Source organism: Podarcis muralis, chromosome 14, assembly GCF_964188315.1.
Source record: "Podarcis muralis chromosome 14, rPodMur119.hap1.1, whole genome shotgun sequence".
In the NCBI taxonomy this organism is placed as follows: Eukaryota; Metazoa; Chordata; class Lepidosauria; order Squamata; family Lacertidae; genus Podarcis; species Podarcis muralis.
The window spans coordinates 2,436,958-2,461,243 of NC_135668.1; the positions used below are offsets into that span (position 1 = coordinate 2,436,958).

General features: G+C 47.2%; 1 protein-coding gene across 9 annotated transcripts in view; it reads left to right on the forward strand.

Moving 5' to 3' along the window:
• TJP1 (tight junction protein 1) overlaps positions 1-24,286 on the forward strand; it is a 324,709-nt gene that overhangs the window by 239,081 nt on the left and 61,342 nt on the right. For all 9 annotated transcript variants that reach the window (XM_077918885.1, XM_077918886.1, XM_077918887.1 and 6 more), the window contains 2 exons: positions 16,373-16,429; positions 23,272-23,396. In XM_077918885.1, the coding sequence (XP_077775011.1) occupies positions 16,373-16,429; positions 23,272-23,396 (182 nt within the window). The remainder of the gene's footprint in view (positions 1-16,372; positions 16,430-23,271; positions 23,397-24,286) is intronic.

Sequence of the window (24,286 nt, forward strand, 5' to 3'; positions counted from 1 at the left end):
GTTTGTAGCAGTGAAAGTTAAATATATTACTGGCTGGGTAAATTTTGCTTTTTCATTTTGTGTGATGTCACACAAATTGCTTGCTGCTTTAATGCTCTGCTTTATACTCAAATTACATAAGTCATCTGGCAACAAATGTTGTACCCCTTTTGGATGACTGCTTCAGAATATCCCAGAGGATAACCCCCTCTCTCATTCTGATCTTTAAAAGGGGGGGGGGAGATTTAGACTTGGCTGCTTATCATGCAGGAAACATCCTGGAGCCTTTGCGGAATGCTTGTCACATCTAAAAATGTATGAAGTATACAGAACAAAGGAAGATTGAGGGTATGACATGGCTTACAGGTTAAGGGTTAGAAATCTGAAACGTCTGTACTTTATGAACTTAAATAAGAAAATGAATGGTGTGGCCAAAATTATACAGGCAAAGTTACTAACCCTGTCATTTGTAGCCACAAATCCTTGTGAAGTTTATACACAGCTGCCCTAAAAATATATAACTTGACTGTGGAATTGACAATCAAGTAACATAAATACAAATCATCATGAGAAAAAGAACATAAACATCAATGGCTGTAAGCAAAGACAGGGAAGAAACGTTGTGCCTGGGATACCTCTCAAATGTGCACATCTTGAAAATGATTGGGAGATTTCAAAGCCAACTCTTAAGCAGTGGGATTCAGTGTGCAACTTGGGGTTGCATCTCAAACATTTCACACTAGAGAGTGGTGATGCCTTTTGAATAGTGTTTCTTGGAAGACTTCAGTTTCCTGAGAGCCGTTCCAAGTAAGAAGACAGCAATGGTAGAAATATTTTGATGAAATGCAGTTTGCTGGTCCCTGTTGGTTTTTATCTTGGAAGCTGCCTTAGACCATCTTATTTGTCCATCTAACCCAGCACTATCTGCTTCAGCAGGGACCTTTTCTGGTCTGTGGGCACATTTGCAAACCAGAGAAACAGTTGTGAGCACCACACACAAGCCACAACCAAGCACACGCTACCAACTATTATAGTGGCTACAACTGAATGCTGTTTCAAGCCTAATTTCAGATGAGGAAGGGGACCCTTTGCAAGCCAGGGGAGTCTCTGTAAGCATGTTGGGAGTCTGTGCACGTCATCACTAGTCTTGACTGGGATTCAGATGTTCTGTTTTCTAGACAACTTGTTGATTGCTTGATGCCAATATGTTGCAAGGGCCCCTGGGCATCGGCTTGGGAGTCATTTCGGCTTCTGGATTCACCAAGGGCAACAGTGGGAACCTTGGGTGTGTGGGCCAAATGTGGCCCTCCAGGCATCTGTATCTGGCTCTCCTCAGATCTTTCCCCAGGCCCCACCAACTCTCCTTGAGTGCTTTTGCCTGGATGGAATATTCCTTGAACTCGTGATAGTGCTGCTTGCCTGCCTGCTAACCAGCCTACTGTGCAAAAGGTAAAATTTGTGTTTCCTTGCTCCACCTACGTTCTCCCCTTGTTTGGCCACTGCTGGCATGTGACCCCTGGAAGGCTGCCCAGAAGAGAGTGCAGCCCTCAGGCTGGAAACGATTCCACGTGGCTGCCTTACAGTCATGTGAAAGTGAAGGACAACATGCAGTGATGGGGAAAAGAAAGTGCACTCTTTGAATTCTGTGGTTTTACATATCAGAACATAATAACGGACCCCCAGCACACTAGACTCATGCTGACATTTTCCGACTCGGCTACTCCTGAAAAGCTCCTGAAATATAGGGCCCTCTTACAGGACTATAATAGTGATTTGAGGTGCGTTTTTAAAGACACGGAACAAAAACAACTACTGCCAAACTTGCTGCATAGCCGGACCGACCCCAAGAAACCAAGCCCTCTCTCCCGAAGGGCTTTTTTCATAGTGCCGCAATTCATTCGGAAGGGCTGTCAAAGATGGATACACATGGTGAACCCAGCCGTAATACTCCCTTGGAGAGGAAAACCTCAGAGCAAATAGGCCAAACACATAAAGAAAGCCAGCCCAATCTAGATAAGTCAAAGATAGGACACTCCATCAGATCTCTGGCAGATCCTGAATTTCAACACTCTTTACCCCGGCTGGAATCTGTTCAGCCAACAACAAATGACGCTCCTCCCAAGGGTAACGTGACACACAGAAAGTCAGAGATAGATCTAATTGTCTTTGACGAAGCCCCCCCCCCCCCCATGATCTCAGCAATTCAGATAACACTGTCTCTAGGAGAAACTACAGGGGACTATAATTCTAACATCATTCCAAGTTTGAATGAACTCACCCATTGTGATGGCCTGGGATTCTGATTCGGAGGATGAAACAGAGGAATCCCAGCCTGCACAGGAGTCCCCGCCTCCAGGGCCGGCTGAACTGGGGCAAGGCCTAGATGCTGAAGAGCCTGCACCTGTGGCAGTGCATCAGGAGCTGGCCCCAGGTGAAGCCCTTCTGGCCCCAGAGGGGCTTGACGACTCAGTGGCCACAGGTGAGCCTCCTCCAGGGCCCAGTAACCCTTCGGCCTCTCCTGATCTGCAGAGGCTTAGGGCAGAGAGGCGAAGGGAACTGGTTGCCCCCAGGAGGAGTGCTCGCCTTAAGGCCAGAGGAGGCGGGGCTCCTGGGGGCCGGGACCGCCCCTGGCCTTAGAAGAGGATAAAAGCCCAGTCAGCCCGGCCCCAGGTTGCGGGAGCAACGTCGTTGTTGGCTTCGGACTTTCCTGTGTTCCTGATTCCTGCTCGGCCTCCTGTTCCTGACTATCCGGTACTCCTGTTCCCTGCTCGGCTTCCTGTTCCTGACTATCCGGTACTCCTGTTCCCTGCTCGGCCTCCTGTTCCCGACCATCCGGTGTTCCTGTTCCCTGCTCTGCCTCCTGTTCCCCGCCCGGCTCTCCGCCTCGGACCTCGCCCCTCTTCGTGTGGACTCTGCTACACCCACGGTACCTTACCCCCGGGACCAGCACAGTTTGCTCCCGCCACACCCGCACTCCCCCTTCGCAGGGGTGCGTTCGGGAAGAGCCAGAGGCCATGGCTGACCAGGCGGCTGCACTGGTGGCTTTGGCCCAGGAGAACCAGGCCTTGACTCACACCGTGCAGCAGCTCAGTGACGCGGTTGCGACCCTTCAGCAACGCTTGGAAGCCCTACCGGCTCCTGGGGCCGACGCCCCGGCTCCTGGCAAGTACCCAGTGGCTTTGCCTGAGAAATTTGATGGAGCCCCGGCCAGCTTTCCCATGTTCCTGGCCCAGGCCAAGCTGTATATTCAGGGGCGAGCCCGGAACTTTCCTGACGACCGCACCAAGGTGCACTTTTTGATTAGTTTGTTAAAGGACCAGGCGGCCAAGTGGGCGTTGCCGCTACTCAGGCAAGACTCCCCCTTGCTGGCAGACTATACGGGGTTTTGCAATCGTTTGGAGGCCGCGTTCGGCAACCCCCAGAAAGGGAGTCAAGCCAACCGGGCGATTCGGCGTTTGAAACAGGGCAAGTCCACGGTGGCCGCATATACCACGGAGTTTCGGCTGTTGGCACAGGACTTGACCTGGAATGACTCGGCACTGCGGGACCAGTATCTCGAAGGGCTTTCGGACGAGGTACTGGACCAGTTGGCCACAATGGAACGCCCCACCACGCTAGACACTCTCATTCAACGGAGTCTACAAATAGACGACCGGTTGGAGGATCGTCGTCAGGCCCGAGGTCGCCGACACTTCCAGTTCGCGGCACCAGCTTTTTCCGGCAGCCCCACGGTCACAACTGATTTAACGGAGGAGCCTATGCAGCTCGGGGCAGTGCGGCCACGCCTTTCCCCCGCAGAGAAGGCGCGGCGTCGGGAGGGAAATCTCTGTCTTTCCTGTGGCGGAAGTGGACACTTCGCTCGGTCCTGCCCTGAGAAACGCCAGCCGCAGGGAAACCGCCAACCCCAGTAGCTGATGGCCCTAGCTACCGGGGGTCCCAAACCGCGCAGAATGGGCCCGCACCAATGGACTTGCAACATCTTATGGTTTCGGTACGTTTATACCCTCCAGGTGGGCCCTGGATCCTCACCCATGCTTTGGTAGATTCAGGAGCAACCCGCTCCTATATGGACGCTGCTTTTGCCTCCCATCATCAGGTGCCACTTCGGAACAAGCCAGTACCGGTCCAGGTGGAAGCGATTGACGGACGACTTCTGCGTTCAGGTGCCGTTACTCAGGAGACCCAGCCCCTGGTCCTGTGTCTCCAGCAGCACCGGGAGTTGCGAACTTTGGACATTGCCTCTATGCCCCGCTTCCCCCTGGTGCTCGGGATGGACTGGCTGGAAGCCCACAACGTTCAGATTGACTGGGTCAAACGGACCGTGCACTTCCCAGACCCATGTTCCCATGCTCAATCCGGGACGCTGGCGGCCGCGCCCTCAGAGGAGGCAGCACCCACGCTCCCAGCCGTGTACCAGGACTACCAGGACGTGTTCGAGGAACGGGGGGCAGACCAGCTGCCGCCGCATCGGCCTTTTGACTGCGGCATAGACCTCCAACCCGGAGCGCCTTTACCAGTGAGTCGCTTATATTCTCTAACAGAGCCAGAGCGCGAGGCTTTGCAGGACTTCTTGCGCAAGAACCTGGAGCGTGGGTTCATTAGGCCTTCCACCTCGCCTACCGCGGCACCAGTGCTTTTCGTTAAGAAGAAATGTGGGGAACTCCGCCCTTGCCATGATTACCGAGCCCTGAACAAAATTACCGTCCCAGACCGGTACCCCTTGCCCCTTATCTCGGAGCTGCTGGAGCGGGTGCAAGGGGCACAGGTGTTCACCAAGCTGGACCTCCGGGGGGCCTACAACTTGATTCGGATCCGAGCCGGGGATGAGTGGAAGACAGCGTTTGGGACCCGGTACGGGCAGTTTGAATATTTGGTTATGCCTTTCGGTTTGTGCAACGCGCCTGCTGTGTTCCAACGCTACATCAACCACGTGTTTCAGGACTTGTTAGACAAGTACGTGGTGGTGTATTTGGATGACATACTGATTTACTCCCGTGACCCGGCTCGCCATGAGGGACATGTCCGGACCGTGCTGCAGCGCTTGCGTGAGCACCGTTTGTACGCAAAGCTCAGCAAGTGCGAGTTCCATCAGCGGACTGTGGACTTCCTTGGTCACCGGCTCTCTCCGGATGGGGTGCAAATGGACCCGGGTAAGGTGACAGCGGTTCAAGAATGGGCGGCACCCCGGAACCGCAAGGACCTACAGCGTTTCCTGGGGTTCGCCAATTACTACCGGACCTTCATCGCTGATTATGCTCATCGCACCACCCCGTTGACCCGGCTACTGCGCCCAAAGACGCCGTTTTCCTGGGACAAGGAGGCAGAGGAGGCGTTTCAGGGGTTGAAGGCCTGTTTCCAGAGGGCACCAATCTTACAACATCCTGACCCCTCTCGACCCTTTGTGGTGGAGACCGACGCCTCCAGTACGGCTCTCGGTGCCGTCTTGTCTCAACAGATTGGTCCTGAAGCGCCACTCTTACCCTGTGCCTTCTATTCCCGCCAGCTCCTACCAGCGGAGCGTAACTATACTGTGTGGGAGCGGGAACTACTGGCCATCAAGGTAGCCTTTGAGGTCTGGCGCCACCATCTTGAGGGGGCACGACATCCGGTGGAGGTGAGAACCGACCACCGGAACCTGGAGTACCTCCAGACCACCCGCAAGCTGAACCAAAGACAGATCCGGTGGGCGTTGTTCTTTTCCCGGTTCCAGTTCCGGATCCGCTACATCCCTAGCTCTCAGAATCAGAAGGCGGATGCCCTGTCCCGGAAACCTGAAGACAACGCAGACACGGTACAGCAAGCAGAACCCACCACGATCCTACCTCCGGCTGCATTCCTGGCCACCCAGGAGGCGCAGCCACTGCAGGTTCGGGTGCGGGAACAGCAGCGGGTCGACGCTTGGGCCCAGGAACGACTCCGGGAGCTGGCTGAAGGGTCCAGCCCACAGTATCCAGGGCTGGTCCTGCATCAGGGCCTTCTGCTGCACCACGGTCGTCTGTACATCCCGCCAGGGCCACTACGGCTGGAGGTTCTCCGGATGGCCCATGATGCCCCAGCAGCGGGGCACTTTGGACGGTATCGGACCACCCATCTGGTCAGTCGTGAGTTTTGGTGGCCCCGCCTGAAGGCTGACGTGGCTCGCTACGTTGCTGGTTGTGATGTCTGCCGGCGCGCCAAGGGACCTACCGGGCGACCCCCCGGCCTACTTCAGCCATTGCCAGTTCCACCGCGCCCTTGGCACACGGTTTCGTTGGACTTTGTAGTGGACTTACCCTCGTCTCGTGGCTGTACCTGCCTTCTGGTTTTCTCCGACCATTTCACCAAGATGGTGCACTGCGCTCCCTGTCCATCTGTACCCACAGCCAAGGAAACTGCTCAGCTGTACCTTCAGCATGTCTTCCGCCTGCATGGCCTACCTGAGCGCGTGGTGTCCGACCGGGGCGTTCAGTTCACATCCCGGTTCTGGCGAGTATTACACCAGACCCTCGGGACAGAGGTCTGCCTCTCGTCAGCCTACCACCCACAGACCGATGGCCAGACGGAACGGGCGAACGCGGTGCTGGAGCAGTACCTCCGGTGTTACTGCAGCTACCAGCAGGATGACTGGGTCGACCACCTGGCATTGGCGGAGTTCGCCTATAACAACGCGGTGAATGCGTCCACCCAGCAGACCCCGTTCCAGGCCAGTTATGGTTATCATCCACGGCTGTTTCCAGAGGTGCTGCCGGCATCCGCGGTCCCGGCGGTGACGGAGTGGCTTCAAGAGCTCCAGTCCCAGCAACAGCTTTTGGTGGAGCAACTGCACCAGGCCAAGGAAGCGTACAAAGCCCAGGCCGACCGCCACCGCCAGGTGGGGCCGGAACTTCGCGTCGGTGACCTGGTTTGGCTCTCCACTCGCCACCTCCACCCCTCTCGACCTTCGCGGAAGTTGGACGCCCGCTTCACCGGCCCGTTCCCTATCGTAGACCAAGTCTCTCCTGTGGCATTCCGTCTCCGGTTACCCGCAACCCTGAAGGTTCACCCGGTCTTCCACAGGTCCCTTTTGAGTCCGGTGGCCCCACCTGACGAGTTCCACCCGAACCGTCCCCGACCGCAGCCAGTGTTGGTTCGGGGAGAGCCTGAGTACGAGGTGGAACGCATCCTGGACTCCCGATACCGCAGGGGAAAGCTGCAGTATCTCATTGACTGGAAGGGGTACGGACCGGAGGACCGTTCCTGGGAACCAGCGGCCAACGTCCACGCACCTGCCTGCCTCAGAGAGTTCCATGCGACGTACCCCGGCAAGCCGGGTCCGGACCCTCGGTTGAGGGGGGGGCCTGGGAGGGGGGATGGTGTGATGGCCTGGGATTCTGATTCGGAGGATGAAACAGAGGAATCCCAGCCTGCACAGGAGTCCCCGCCTCCAGGGCCGGCTGAACTGGGGCAAGGCCTAGATGCTGAAGAGCCTGCACCTGTGGCAGTGCATCAGGAGCTGGCCCCAGGTGAAGCCCTTCTGGCCCCAGAGGGGCTTGACGACTCAGTGGCCACAGGTGAGCCTCCTCCAGGGCCCAGTAACCCTTCGGCCTCTCCTGATCTGCAGAGGCTTAGGGCAGAGAGGCGAAGGGAACTGGTTGCCCCCAGGAGGAGTGCTCGCCTTAAGGCCAGAGGAGGCGGGGCTCCTGGGGGCCGGGACCGCCCCTGGCCTTAGAAGAGGATAAAAGCCCAGTCAGCCCGGCCCCAGGTTGCGGGAGCAACGTCGTTGTTGGCTTCGGACTTTCCTGTGTTCCTGATTCCTGCTCGGCCTCCTGTTCCTGACTATCCGGTACTCCTGTTCCCTGCTCGGCTTCCTGTTCCTGACTATCCGGTACTCCTGTTCCCTGCTCGGCCTCCTGTTCCCGACCATCCGGTGTTCCTGTTCCCTGCTCTGCCTCCTGTTCCCCGCCCGGCTCTCCGCCTCGGACCTCGCCCCTCTTCGTGTGGACTCTGCTACACCCACGGTACCTTACCCCCGGGACCAGCACACCCATCAAATCGCTAAATAGATTACGATCAAGGAGATGACAGTTGCAATTTCAAGAAGTGATGACACCAGAGTCAACGGACTAACAACCGAAGCCCCAGAGGTAGTGGAGGAAATACATCAGGAACCGTCTGGGGCTCCACGTGATAGCCAGCCTTCTGACATGCACCTAGATTGACCTTATGCCAAGGCTGGGAACCTGGTGCAACATTCCTCTTTGAAGTTGTTATTGTGGAATAATGTGGCAAGGTGGTTTTCTAAGCTGTGTCTCCCTGACTTTACAAAGTTAATAAGGGCATATGATATAGTTTGTTTACAAGAAACCTGTTCATTACGTCACATTGAACTTGCAGGTTTTAATGGCTTTTCAGTTCCGGCAACCAAAAGCCACAAGAAAGGTAGCCCTTCGGGTGGATTGTTAACCCTGGTGGCTCCCCATATAAAAAGTGAACACATCCTGTCAACAAATGCTAGCTGTAAATTACAGTGGTACCTCGTGTTACATACGCTTCAGGTTACAGACTCCACTAACCCAGAAATTGAACCTCAGGTTAAGAACTTTTCTTCAGGATGAGGACAGAAATTGGGCTCCGGCAGCGCAGCAGCAGCGGGAGGCCCATTAGCTAAAGTGGTGCTTCAGATTAAGAACATTTTCAGGTTAAGAACGGACCTTCAGAACGAATTAAGTATTTAACCCGAGGTACCACTGTACTGGTAACAAAGATAGAGCTAGTGTGCCAGGAACTGTTACTGATCAATGTGTATATCCCTCCCACTCCTACTGTCACAGCCAAGAACCTACAATGGGAATTTATTGCACACGTGCTCGGGAATCTGGACTTCGTCTGCCCTGACCTACCTATTATCTTGACTGGAGACTTTAATGCCCACCTAGGCCAAGGGTGGGAGGTGTATGCAAAAGCATGGGAGATCTTGGATACCTCTGTTCTCCCAGACTTCTGTTTTGGGGAACGTAGATCCCAGGATCCAGTAATCAGTCTGGCTGGTCTGCGACTTACCAAGCTGACCACCACCAGGGCCCTGACGTGGCTCAATGGGCTAACTGATTGGGAAGGCTCTGGGAATTTTACCATAGGTCCAGAGCAGGCAGGGTTCAGGCCAGGGAAATCTACTTTATGCAACTGTTTGGTGTTATCTCATTTAACCACGGGGCTTCATAAAGAATGTCTTTATGTGCCTTCCTTGATATCAAGGCTGCTTTTGACACTGTCGACAGGGGGCTGTTATGGTCCAAATTGGAGACAATGGGCCTAGAACCTAGATTACTTTACTTGATCAAAAAGCTTTACGCAAAGAACACCTGTCACGTAAGAACAACACCAGGGAATGTAATGACAGATCCTGTCATTATAAACAGAGGTGTAAAGCAGGGCTGTTTACTCGCTCCCTCTCTTTTTAATCTTTTTCTTAACGATCTCACTTCTTTACTAAAACAGGTGGATGCCCACAGCCCAAAACTCAATGCATCAAGCATTCCCATCCTTCTATACGCAGATATGATTTTGCTTTCACAGACAAGAATTGGCCTAAAATATTTGTTAAATTCCTGTATTGACTATCTGTCCAGAACGAAATTGTGCATGAACTTTGATAAAAGCAAAATAATGGTTTTTGGGAATTCACGCAAAAGCTATAGCTGGGTATGTGGTGGGAAACCCATCCAGCAGGTATTCAAATTCAGCTACCTGGGAATTACATTTCATCATAGGCTTCTATGCTCCTTGCACCGTGCAACGGCGGTGAGCCAGTAAGATGTCTATGCAGGCCACAATGTGTTTCTTTATAACAAGAGGTAATTCACACATCCCCTCTGCACTCAAGGTCTTCAATGCCAAAGATATAGCTCAGTTGCTCTACGGAATTCCAGTCTGGCTGCCAGGGTTTACCCAGCTGGTAGAACGAGTGCAGGCAGCTTTCCATTTTAAGATTTTTGCTGTCCCACGTTGTGTACCCTATGCAGCCTTGTGTCTAGAGGGAGGTCAACACAAGGTAGAGACGGTAGCCTGGGCGAGATTTCTTACATGCTGGTTAAACATCTGCCTCATAACAGATAAAGATCCTCTCCCTAGTGAAGTTTTGCTAGATCCCTTTCTTTCCCCAGGGCTACAACGGTTTAACATAAAGGTACAGCAACTTGGGCTGTCAGTGGAATCTTTGCAATCAATGTCCCCACCATCTGCCAAGGCTACAATAAAAACTTAGGTTGTGGGACAATACTCAGAGAAACTGCAATACTCAGAGAAACTGCAAAAAACCCCAAAACAAAAACCCAAGAGTTACATCTCAGACTCCTCAGGCCTCAGTTAGCATGTTAAATGTTAAAGTTAATGACAGTACAATTAGAAAAAGACTGAAGAAGTATGGCTTGTTTGGAAGGGTTTTCAGGAGAAAGCCTCTTTTCTTTAAAAAGAATATGGCAGCATGGCTTAGGTTTGCAAAGTTGCATCTGAACAAACCACAAGATTTTTGGAATGATGTATTTGGGCAGATGATACCAAAGTGGAGATATTTGGCCATAATGCACAATGCCATGTTTGGTGAAAACCAAACACAGCATATCAGAACAAGCACTTCATACCAAGTGTCAAGCATGGTAGTGGAGCCACAGGACCTGGGAACCTTGCAATCATTGAGTCGCCCATGAACTCCTGTGTATACCAAAGTATTCTACAGTCAAATGTGTGGCCATCTGCCCAACAGCTGAAGTTTGGCCAAAACCCCAGTTTTTCTTAACAACAACAGGACAAGGACCCCAAGCACTCCAGCAAATCTACAACAGAAAAAGAACAGAATCAAGGTGTTGCCATGGCCCAGTCACATTTAAAAACAAGTCGCTGTGGAGAAATTTGGTGGGTCAATAAGCCCACAGAATTTGCTAGCCTGCTGAGGGAGTGGCTGAGGAATGATAAGAGGGCTCCATCCCTGTTGCAAAAGCCTGCCACACTTCCATGCTGGTTGTGGGGATGGGCTTGTGGCAGCCCACCGGGTTTCACTGCTGGACACAGAAGTAACGGTAGGTGGGAGTGTTCCGCTTTCTCACTGCAGCCTCCCCCCTTGCCTGCATGTGGCCTTGTCACCCATGTCACCTAGGCTGGTGCTGAAATGCTACTTCAGTGTCTTGGTTGTTGGCATCCATCTGTCTGAGAGACAATGGAGTATAACTCCAGAGGTGAAGTCAAACTGCTGGAGAATCACAGCACCTGCTGTGGCTGCAGAGACCTGTAACTCATAACTGCTGCCTCCTGCATTATTTTTGTTGCGTTAGCAGCACAGAAGTGACCTCTCCAGAGTGCAAGCCTGGGCAGTTGTTATGGAGGTCCTGGGCTGCCCAGATAACAAGACCCCTCTGTCAGCCTTGCTGGTGTGGTCCAAAGGAAAGCAGAGCAATACATTTGGTACCAGATTAGCTGCAGGAGTTACTGGAAGGAAGCATACAAGACTCCATCTAACAATCTTAGATTTGTTTACTCCTTCGCCTTTTCTTCTCCCAAAGATGTCCCTCAAGGCAATGGGTATGGATTTCCCTTAGGGTATGCTTCTGAAGTGTCTGTATTCAGAAGTGTATTGCCTCGATACATGAGGCTTCTCTTTGGGTCATCCAGTCCTAAATGCTTTGCTAGATTAGACTGAAGTGGTCCGGCAATGTGTTCTGTGCACATCATTGTTCATGCTTATCCTGGGCCTTTTCCCATTTTTTAAGCTGTGTTGTGATATGTGCATCTGTGTTGTGATAGGTGCTGCTGTTATCTTTTTAAAAGTAGCTTCCCTTTGCAAGCTGAATTGGTTAAATTTTCTAAGCAGTGGCGGGATATGTGTGCTCAGTCCTTTTAGATACTCTTCCTGGACCCAAACAATCTAGGATTTAAAGATGCATACTGGGAGCTGGGACTTGGGAAATTAGAAAACCAGCTGGGAACCAATGAAGCTACATTATTGTGGACCCCATGTTCTATGTGTGGCAGTCATATATTGAACCAGCTTTGGAAGAACTCTCAAAGGTTGCCCTGAATAAAGTACATGTCACAGTCTTCAAAATTTCTGTTGATGTTCAGACACCCTAGATACAAATTGTGAAGTTGTATAAATGTGAAATATTTTCTTCCTCATGTTGTGAGATCAAAAAACCCAATAGGTCTCTTGAGAGCATCTATTTTGTGTTCAGATTTTCTCCTCTTCATCACCAGTTGCATGAGGGGAATGTTTCCCCCCTCCCTAGTGATATAAAAGTTCCAAAACTTAAGTGACTAACAGAGAAGAAATTGCCTCTTGTAGGGGGCAGGCTTGAACAGGAGGCTCTCGTTTCCACTTTTCCTAACTCATCATAGCTAGAGATTATTAAGGATAATTATTAAGCACTGGGCTGTTCTGAGCTTGACATATACTCAATAAAGTCAAAGACAGAGTAATGTGCATATTAAGGAGAATGCAGATTAGGCATTGCATAGCTTGTATAAATTAAGTTTGCATATTATGTCATTCAAAAAGAAACTCGCGTAATATACACCTGACGACCTGCCATCAATTCCTTTGTTGAAATGATTAGAATGCTTTGTGCAGTATATTAGATGCTTAGATGCTTAGATGCAGTATATTAGATATTAGATGCTTTCAAATATTCAAGAGTTGCTGAAGAAAAAGATGCATCATCAGGGGCTGATGTTCACCTCTTTCCCTGCCTTTGTCCCGCGACTTGGGTGTGGTCCTGGGTTGGTCATGCTTATTCCCTGTCCTGTGAAGTGAGCTTGGGCCATCAGATGGGTCTCTGCTCGCCTTTGACTCCTTTGCACAGATCTTGCCCAAGGGAATGGGTACGTGCAGATAAGAAGGCTGGATTTTACAATTTTGTAATAACCAGCCAGATATTGGGTTCTGGACTTCTTTGTGAATAATAAAGCAGTTTAGCCACTAATCTCTGTTCCGGCTTGCATTTTCTGTTTTGTTTTAAATATGTGCTCTTTTGAGTCTGGCATATGTTATGACTTACAAGAAGCAAGGCATTTAAAATTCCAGCCTGCCTTTGGTTTGGAGGCAGGAGTAGATAATACTGGACAGGAAAAAAGAAATTAATTGTTTTTCTCCCACATAACATAATAAGGGCCCCATAAACCAGCCAATCATTTCCGGGATTACTTTCCTGAGTCCACAGCTGCGCATGTTCCCTGAAAGGACCATTTTGCTAACTCAGATACAGAAACACGATTGGGAGGAAACGCTTCTCTTGATGCTGTTGTCTCTCTGTTAACAGGCAATATCTTAAACAGTTCTCAAAATGTACAGGGGTTTTTTTATCAGTAGTTGCCAGTAGTAGCAACAAAGCAAAATTGTACAGAGTATTGAATTGGCACTTCTTCACTATTCAAATAAAAATCAGGTGTAAAAACCGGAGCAAAGTTGGATGCTTGCCCCCCCCCCCCACCTCCAGTAAATATTTAAACAGAGTTCCAGAAAAGCAGTACTTTGCTTAAATATCATTATATAACTTTGGCTATGTTCCCACAATCTGATAAGAATGGAATGTGGTTTGTTTACAAAGTTTTCAACTAACTTTCCAATGGATTTATGTCTTCCAAGATTATGGTTTCTGCAGGCAGGAGTCACTTTTAACCTGATAATATTGGAGAAATCTATTTAACAAAACAACTGCATCAGTTAGTGACTATGCCCGGACAGAATTGGGATAACTCAAGCTTGAATTCCTTTTTTAAAAATGCAAATGTTGAAGGGGGTAGTATTTAGTCTGTGGCTTGTTTTTGCCATGGCTAAACTTTTTAAACTGGCAGAATGAGGACACCCAAAGAAGCAGAGGGAACAAATAACTAATTCTAGTGGAAAGGCCGGGAACAGGCTTAGGATTCTGTCCTGTGCATGTACTAAAGTGTACTTGGGTGTGGGTGGGTGGTAGTAGTTTCATTGGTTGTGGGTCAAGGAATAAAAAATAAAAAATTATTCTGAAATCTACTGGTTTCACACCAGGTAGAATATTTGTTTTTCAGAAGAAGTATTCTGATACCCCCTTTGAGTATTTATATACTCTTACAAGGGAAATCTGTTTAACTGCAAGCATTTGAATCTTTCTATTTAAGCAAAATAACAACGCTGGCTTCAGTTTTTGGAGGGCCCTTGGGCAAGGCCTTACTGCCCCACTCCCTTTCTGTGGCCAGAGGGAAATCATAGGGCAAGCAGGTGATGGTTTTCCATCTCCTCGCTCTTGCAGTTGTTTTTAGGGTTGGGAGAGCAGGTGAACAGACAGGAAGACCCCAGAGGAGGAAGGAGACAAGTTCCAGAGAGTGGCAGTGGGCTCCACCAGAGTGTGGCGCTTGGCAGGTGCCGAGCTGTGCCAACCCTGCCGCCATCCCTGTGAAAACAGCTCCTTTTTTCCTCTTGGGAAAGACCTCTGCCCTTGGGAAGGGGCATTTTTGAACAGAATTTGATCTTTATATGAAACCTGTCTTACTGCAGGTTGGATGTAGAAAAGAACTGCAGCATTAGTATAAAAATAATAAACGTGTCTTCATTCAATTCAGTCATTCCATCTAAGATTTTACTTTGAGTTTAACAAAGGCTTTGTGGCTGACCTGTCAATGGCCGCTGGACTCTTCATGTCACAAAGTGTCCTGTTTGGGGGGTTTCCTTGTAAAAGGTCTAGACTGAAAGCCCAGGCCACTTCTCATGAATGATAGGTCTTGCAGCAACACAGCTTGGTGTGAGTTCTGCCTGTCCCTCTTTTTTGGCCCATTATGACCATTAATGTTTCATCTTGAAGGCTGTGCTTTCTAAAGAGAACACCACACACATTTAAAGCCAAACCAAAAGCTGTGCTCTTTCTTTTTTGGTAATCCGGTTTTTAAAATTTGCTCCTATCGATACTCTTTAATCTGGCTGTCTGACATAGAAACCTATTTTGTTCCGCTATGCTGGAATTCACGTGAGAGAAGATTAGCATACACAGAACTGCAGAGTCAGTTAAACGTGACCTTCCTATATAGTACAGTAGCTCAGCATGTCATAATCCGTGCCTAGTGTAAAATGTGTGCCAAATAATATTTCTCTCAACAAAGCACCACAGTATTTTTGTAGCTGGGAAGCGGGGAGATTCTTAAATGATAGGTGTCGGGCACAAACCAGTTTTATTCATTTGCAATGTTCAGTGAAATGGAGAGAGTGCTGATACTATAACAAACATTTCATATGTTTATTGACTCTTAAAAGTCTCGTGCATTCTGCATAGTGTGTTGAAAGTAGTTTGAGCTGTTCTCTGATAATTTGTACATTTTCACCCTTTTCAGAATTTTAATTATGGTTTACGGAGGAGGGGAAGCTAGATTGGTTCAGCTTGTTTATTTGACTGCAAATTATTTATCTCTTTGTTCTTTTTTCTGCTGCTCTGGTGGGTAGGGTGGGAGAAGAGCTCAAGGGGCTTTCTTAAAACAGGAGCCCTAATACCATCAGTCTTAAATTCTTACTGAAATAATCCGGGAGAATGTGGATGTTGCCTGTTTATCTCTTTGGATGGTTAGTGTAAGATGCCAGAGATTTCATCAGAAGCTCTTGCTTGACGCAGTTTACATTTATGTGGCTTGTGATAGCCATATTTCTGTGAAGTGTTTTGAAAGTGTGTTTTAAGCACATTTAAATGGTGGGCAGAGAAATGCAACCCACTAGTATTTGCCGCTATAGGGGATGCATTATCTCAGTACATAAGGAAATAATGTTAAAGAAAAACTGAAAGCATGTGATAATGGGGACTAGAAGAAATTTATCACTTTGTGTTCCCTGAATATGGGTTGTCAACTATATCAATAAGTATTTTTTTAAAAGAGGATTGACTATCTGGGTTTTCTGTATTGTAAGACTTCTTTGTAAAACATTAAAAATTAAGAGTGGCTGAGCTAGACAAAGCATGACACGTTAATTTTGTAGTTATTCATGCTGAAAATAGAGGAATTGATAGGAAGAGTTTGATAGGAAGAGTTGACAACTGTCCATGTATTCCAGTTAAACACAGGATGTTCCACTGATCAACTATGTGAATTTAATTCAAAAACAAAACAAAAACGTTATCTGTCTGCCTTCATTTTATTCACTGTTACAAAGACCCAAAGCCATTTTGAAAACACATGTACATTTTAAAGTCCTTATTAGTACACTGTCTTTATTAGTGCAACCAAGGTATCACAAAATAGTGTGCAAACTTTCAAGTTCTCCAGAAATCTTCCTCAGGTTAGTTAGTAAAGAAAGCAAGAAAGGAGAGAGGAAATATTTGGCTGGCTGTAAAGTCATCTCTGTCTGCATCTTGTAAGACTACACTTGTACTTGGATTGTTAGCAACGGCAGAAAGTAATCTTGATTACTTTTTCCTTCCCTTTTAATCAGAGCACAACAATGGAAGAAACAGCTATATGGGAACAACACACAGTGACGCTTCACAGGGTAAGTTTCTGCAATTATAGATCTGTGTTCATAACTCAGGATACTGTCAGCTCTTGAAAACAATAGCAAAAATCCAGATGTCCGGAAGGAAAAAGAAAGGAAACTAGTTGTGTCATGTTCCGTTGTTTGAAATTAGTGTGATTGTCAACTGCTTATAATAGTTTATTTATAGTCTCTTGACCACCTTTCTGTAGCAGCACTCCAGGGTTAGGGGCTGCTAGCTTGCCTCTTGTTTGGACAAGAGGGAGCTGGACCCCCTTCCCTACTCTAACTTCAGCTATCCAACAGTGAGCAGATCCTTTGCATTTCCAGAAGTGGAGCATATCCTTTGAAAGCAGAATGTCCAGCATCTCCAGGGGAGCTGAGAAAGGCCCTGCCTAAAACACCAGTTTTTCTCAGTCAGTGTAAGCGAATCTGACCTAGGTGGACCAGTCATCTGCCCCAGTAAAAGGCTTTCTCATGTCCAGGTTCTGCAGAAATGCCCAGAAAGCATCATTGGACATAATATTGAGCTTCATAAAGAACACGGGACTTCTTAAAGGCTTCAGTTCTTATTGAACTTTTTAATTTATTTACTGTTGTTCTCAGTGCTAAGTAGAATTTGATGGCTCGGGACCCAATACAAACTCCCAACATTGTACAGAAAGAGAGCAAGACTGAGGTTTTCCTGGGAGGAAGCTGGATCTAGTTACAGAGGTTCTGAGCACAGATAAAGGGGGCAGGGGGCCAAATATTTAAATAGAAATGGTACTAGCTTCCCGAGGAAGTCACAAGTGGCCAAGAAGTCTAGATGACTGGGGGAAGACAGTTAAGTAGTAGGACAGAACAAAGCTCCATGCTTTCCTCATAGAATGAGAAGGCAATAAGAGGTGTCAACAGCCAGCCAACTTTGCTTAAACTGCTGGACCAAGCAGTGCTGGTAAAGGGACACAAATCACAAGGGAGTGTAGATGCATGCATCCCTGTTGTAGGCCCTTTTCCTGCAGCCAGTTTTGCGGCTTGGGATCCCAGGAAGGACAAGAGCATTGTAGCATTTTATTTAATAACTGGGGGCTGCTCGCCCTGCTTGCCAACCCTCCCTGTCCACTAGCCCCTTGGCCAAGTGCTCTAACCCACCACCTCGCCCATCCCTTCACAGCACTCCAAGCCCACCCCTTGGAAAGGAGGTCAGGAAGTGCTTCACAGAGCTGCTTGCTAAACTGCTCCACCCCCCCCCAACCCGCCCGCCCCCGTTAAACCTTCCTGCAACTGTGTTTAACTGGGAGGAGGCATTTCACAAAGTGAAGCATCTCCCCCCCCCCCCAATTACAGAGCTCCCCCCGGGGACCGTGCTACCAGGGCTGCTTCCTCACTCTGCAGTTGGTGTTGCTACGGATAGGACTATCTAAAGCAGCGTGTGACTAAAGCCTTAGATTTTTAGGTGTATAGGAATAAATTTATGCCCCAGCTTTTCCGTATGGCTGACGAGACAAAATAAGTTTCTAGTCCCTAGGATCGAAAAGATACATCCATTCATTTTATTTCTAAACCACTCTCCATCCCAAGGGTGGTGATTAGCAAGAAATAAATGCAATAGCGCAGCATATAAATTAAAAAAGACCATAAAACTAATATATCTTACAATTCAAAATCATGACTCACAAAAATAATTCTCGGCTCACTCCTCCTCAAATGCCTGACGGAATGAAATAGCCTTGCCAGGTGGTGAGAGGCTGGTAAAGAGGGGGACAGTTGCGTTTCTAATGGGAGGGTGTGGACTTGTGCATGGTCAGTGCCTGACGCAAGTCCAAAGGGTGGCTGAGGTTGGAAGAGCATTCCTCTCTGCTGAATCTCTTCATGACTGACAGAATATAAAAACAGCTCATGCACACTTGCCTAATTTTATGCAGATTGAAGAATGCCATTGTGTCTCAAAATTATTTGGTTTGGCAAAGGATAGCAAAAGATGCTGCTACAGCTCCATTGTGTGCACAGGTCTAAAAACAGGAAGTTCCGTGAACAAGAAACGGGTTTCAAGGAATTCAGCAGCTAGAAAAGAGCAGCCTTCCCAGCCCCCTTCTCTCCCCCCTCATCCACATGTGCCACATATTTTTCCACCTTGGCTGTTCCTGACAACATATAAGAAAATACATCCCTCCAAAGTAGGCCCCCCCCTGCTTTTCCCAGGTTGCAGGAGGGGTAAAGCCTGTAGCATAGGATCAACAGGACAAAAAAAAAAGTCCCTTTAAGTTAAGCACCCTCCAGCTCTGGCCCAGGAATGTAAAATTAGATAAGCTGCTGTGGACTCTTTTCAGTTTGGAATCTCTTGGAGAATATGGAAAAGCCACATTCCTCTTGAAGCTTTATTATGCTTCTTTTTAAATTTCCCACTAAAGAGAAGGAGTGTGTGTGTTATTGGGGGGGGGGCGGTAGCCATGGACTAGTTATGTGTATGTTGTTCAGAGATGAATTGTAGCTGCACAAGTTGGTGCACGATTGGCCACTTTCAAAATGTATGACACACAACATATATTTAAGAGCAGTTTAAACACCAGTCTAGTTGGATTACATCATGGCACCACAAACCACAGTTTAATGCTGTCATAACACTGGAAATTCTAGTATATTGACTCAGTTGTGATACAGGTCTCAGCATTCCTTATCCTATCCTTGATTACTGAGTGCTCCAATAGCTTCCTGTCTTGCTGTGCATTAAAAATGCATGGTCCTATCTTGACAATCATTGACTTCCATAGATTGTGGATTGAAATATAATAGGATTAGATAAAACAATTCAAACCAATGTTGTGTGTGCCGTCATTGAACACACAAAAAGAAACTGTGTGTGTGTTGGCATCCATCTGTCTCGAGAGACCATTGAATACCACCGTCGGAGAGTTAGCAGTGTCTGCTGTGGCTGTAGAGACCAAAATGGGAGACGTGTGTTTTATTGCAGCTAGAGCAGATGGAAGGTATCCAGCTTACCTTATCTAGGACAGATAAAAGAAAGGACTCCTTCACACAGTGCATACTTAAACTATTGAACTCACTTCCACAGGAGGCAGGGATGGCCACTGACCTGGATGGTTGCAGTGATGCTTCTAAACCCCAGTTGCTGGAAACTGCAGGAGGGGCTCTTGCGCTTGAATCCCACTTGTAGGTTTCCCACAGGTATCTGGTCGGCCACTGTGAGAAGAGGACTGACTCTTTATGTTCTTATGACTTCTTCATTCAGTCACCACAGTATGATTGCCTAACAATCTCGGGTTGATTTGTTGCCCCAGTGCGACGTATACTGCAGTCTAGGGAATAAAGCTTTAAATGAGAGGCCTTCCAAAGTCACACAGAGAGCTAGACTGCACCATATGCTCTGAAAGAGAGCTTTCCAGAGTTTGAAAGTTAGCCTTCTTTCACCAACAGTAATTGGAATAATAAGAGGTATTCCTTCATCTCCTTCTTGTCTCAAGTTGGCTGGACTTCTTAAAGGCTGGATTTTGTTTTGTGTGAAGAAGCATCTGTTTTGCTAATTGGATTAGCAAAACCCCAGGAGAAGTTGCAACAGACATCATTTTAAAGATGTTTACCAGGAACGGGAGGAGTAATATTTCTTGGCTGGTGGAGATTTTTGCCCGGCTGTGAGTTGGACTGAAATTGTGGCAAGTCCTGATCAAATATTCCTTTGAAAATTTGGAGAAAACTATAATACTTGGAGATAAGGCACACTGTCGCATATGGAACATAAGAAGGCCCCTTGGGTATGATGCCATAGAGCTCATTGAGTCTAGTTTTCTGTTTGCTAGCCAGATGTTTCAAAAAGGCTGGCAAGCAGGCCCTGAAAGCAGTCCTCCAGTTGTACCCCCCAGGACCACCCCACTCAGCTCAATCCTCAGTCCCTCGTGTTCAGAGCTATATTGTGTCTGATGTGAACACTGAGTTTATAGTCTTAATATAGGAACACCAGTAAATTAAAACCAAATATTTCACTGAGACTCTTGCATGAAAGATTCTTGCCTTTTGGTGTGTGGTTAAAGAATGCTTTGCATTACCTTGAATGATTATGTGTGTATAAACAATATTTCTATTAAAGGTGGTTCAATCGCTATCTCCTAAGCTCTTGTTGGGCTCTTGCTGTCGGGGCAGAAGTGAGGACAGAGAAAATGAGGTTCTCTGGTGGTGGTGGTGGTTTTGTAGCTCCCCTTTCGACAAAGAGGAAAAAATGGCTGGAAAAATTAGGGAATACTGGGTGAGAAATCAGGAGGAGAGTTTTACTCCACTGCCTGATCTGGAGTAAATCTCTGCCTAGTTTGGGAATGTGTCAGGCAGCTGAGATGGCTTTGGATCTGAGCCATTTCCCATCCTCCTCTGCAGCCCCCCAAGCTTCCTCCATCTGATGGGGTCGGGGCCAGAGACTTCCATGATATCTGAGAGGGGGGTCCCATATGTATTCTTTAGTCTGTTGGAACAACCCTTCCAGCATTCTTAGGATTGTAGACTAAATGCTCATTTTTTTAAAAAAAGGTTTCCCTCTGTGAGGTTTTTGGGGTTTATTTTTTAAAACCTCTGGGATCCTAATACTAAAGTCATTGTTAAGCTTGCTCTATGACATCCCCTAGCAAAACCACCAGATGACAACCTTCCTTTTCATTCCTGGTATTGTTTTCCTAGAGTGCAGCTTACACTTGTGAAACATGAAAAGGAAGTGCTATGCAACATACAGAGAGGCATTCATGCAAGATGGAATGCTGTGTCTTCATGCTCCTCTGGGTTTAGAGTTCATTCTAAATTATGGTGGAATATAAAGCACATGAGTTGGCCTTGTAAAAGCTTTCAGGGAAGGAACACCTGGAGAAGCTGCTTCTGTTCTGATGAACAGGGAGCGATTAATTTTTAAATTGGGACAGTCATTTGGACTAAAACCAATTCTTAATGTTTGTATACCATGTTAGAATTAAAGAGTTGCATGTCCAATTAAAGATACCTTATAAAAGAAACTATTGCATTTCAGCTAATCCATCAATTACATGTGGATGTCAATAATAGTTTAGAACCAAAGCCCACATTTCCATCCATTTCAGATTATGCATGCAGGGATCATGGCAAGCATTGGCTTAGTTCAGAAGTGTTGGGAAGGATTGCTTCTAGCTATTACACCAAGATGCTCTAAACCGCCTCTCCTTCGTATACTGGTGGATGAGATCAAGTGTTTTCACATCCAACTTGAAAACAAGCAAGGCTTGAGCACCTTCTTCCTGCATGCCCCTTTGTTTAAAATGGCAACTCCTGTCGTTTGGGCATGATATTGCTGTCTCCAACTCCAGTCAGCCTCTTCACCATAGCCAGTGGCCAGAGATTATGGGAGTTGTAGTACACAACATAAGGAGGGAGCCTCATTGGCCACACCTTCCCTACAGAAGATTCCTGTTGCCTGTTTGGTCCAAACCATGTGTGCAGCAGGTCTGTAGTCAGATCTAATTAATTGGAATTCAAGGGGAAGTACTAAAGCTTTTAAGATCAGGGAGAATTAGAGTAGACCCCTGTATTATGACCTTCAAATGGTCTTCTCTTTGATAGAAAAAAGTAGCATCCACACCTTTTGCTTTGACAACTCCAGATCAAATACACTTAGTTTTCAAGTTAAATGTTCTGGCTTCTCTGTGTGCCTCACCCAAGGGACTTGTGGAAGGGACTTCATGAAAATGGGCCTTGTCAGTAGTGCCACCCCACCCATCTGGGGAATGCCCTCCTCATGGAGACTCACTCACTTGGTACATAATAATAATAATAATAATAATAATAATAATAATAATAATAATTTATTTATACCCCGCCCATCTGTCTGGGTTTCCCCAGCCACTCTAGGCGGCTTCCAACAAAATATTAAAATACAATAGTCTGTTAAACATTAAAAGCTTCCCTAAACAGGGCTGTACATTGTTTAGGTGCCAGACCTTTCTGTTTACCAGTGTAGCTTCCTATGGTGGTGGTCATCTTTTTAGTGGGGTGGGTAGGACTTGATCCTTATTAGTACATCACTGGATGATCATGTTATCCATTATGTGCTGTTAAGTGTTTTCATTCTAATAATAATAATAATAATAATAATAAATTTTATTTATATCCCGCCCTCCCCAGCCAAAGCCGGGCTCAGGGCGGCTAACAACAATCAAATAATCAAACAGTCAAATAATCACACATTCTAAAAATATTTCATTATAAAAATTAATCTTTTCTGATTTCAAACTGTTTTTATGTGCCATACTTTATTCTTGTCAAGTTGATTTGAGACTCTTTATTGCAAAAGGAAACTGGTCAAAGAGAGAAACAATGCAGCCTCTACAAACTGAACTGGACCATTTGTGATTATCACTGTCTTGCATCCGTGTCTTGGGGATGCTGTGACATTGAATGTATTATAGGCTGGTTTCTGTCTCTGAGAGGAAGGAAGAGAATGAAAGGCTGAGAGCAACAGGTTGTGAACTGAAAACACTGAGAGCCTCAGGATGTTTTGCTTGGTATAAAGTTGTTGCTTTGTTCAAAATCCTGATACCTGCATTTTGAAATACAGTGGTACCTTGGGTTACAGACACTTCAGGTTACAGACTCCGCTAACCCAGAAATAGTACCTCAGGTTAAGAACTTTGCTTCGGGATGAGAACAGAAATCATGCTCTGGTGGCGCTGCAGCAGTGGGAGGCCCCATTAGCTAAAGTGGTGCTTCAGGTTAAGAACAGTTTCAGGTTAAGAACGGACCTCCAGAACGAATTAAGTACTTAACCCGAGGTACCACTGTAGATGGTATAAACATTATCTGTTACATGAACTTGTTGATACCTGTAATCCAAGCTTCTTTCTGGTCTGTCATAGGCTCCTGGATTTGGGTTTGGTATTGCAATATCTGGTGGAAGAGATAATCCTCACTTCCAGAGTGGAGAAACATCTATCGTTATATCCGATGTGCTCAAAGGAGGCCCCGCAGAAGGACTACTACAGTGAGTTAATTTTGGGGAGTGGAGCTGTATGGGGATGGTTTATTCCTGCTTATCGTCTTATCCTCTGTTCCTGTAAGTGTTGCTGTAAAATTAATTCTTCCTCTCCTTAACCATTGTTGAAGGAATAGGCTTGACTCGAGGATCGTATTTCCTTCAATGAGGTCATACTCACACACTCACAATTTACTCACATACTCACAATTTAAATCCTATGACTTCCCACAAAGAATCCAGTGAGTTGTAGCTTAACGGTGCTGGGAATTTTATTGGTAAAACCTATTTGGTGTTTCGCAACTTTCTGACTAGTTGCAGGACCTTAGCCAGAGCTAGCAGAGTAAACGCAGAATCCATGGAAGCAATTGGCAACTTGGCTGCAGACAGGATAGATGAAGCAGGAACCAGGAACTTGTGTTTATTATATTCAGTGGACTATTTACAGGAACAGAACACGGATCTTTAGCTTGCTCTCTCATACACGACTCATATCCTACACTGAACTCCTGAACTAACACATTCCAGTTAGTAGGCCGTTAATTATCACTCCCTTGAGAGAGCTTGACCAATCAGGGAGCTGTCTCCATGCCTCTGTTATCACCAGGCAGACTTACTCCTTCAGATTGCCTTCTGGCTGTCTGCCAAACCTTAATTGACTCTGTGTGAGTAGCTGCACGTACACAGATTCCCAACAAATTTTAGCTGTGTGGTGGGTAAACTACAGTTCCCAAGATTCTTTGGGGGAGAGCATGACTGAAATAAAGTGGTACAAATGTGATTTAAATGTATGGCAAGATTGTGACCTTTTTCCTTTCCCTCTTCTCTGTGCATCCTCGATCCCTCCCCCTGCTTCACTTCACCATGGTTTGCCATTGCCTGCATGGGTGTGACTGTCA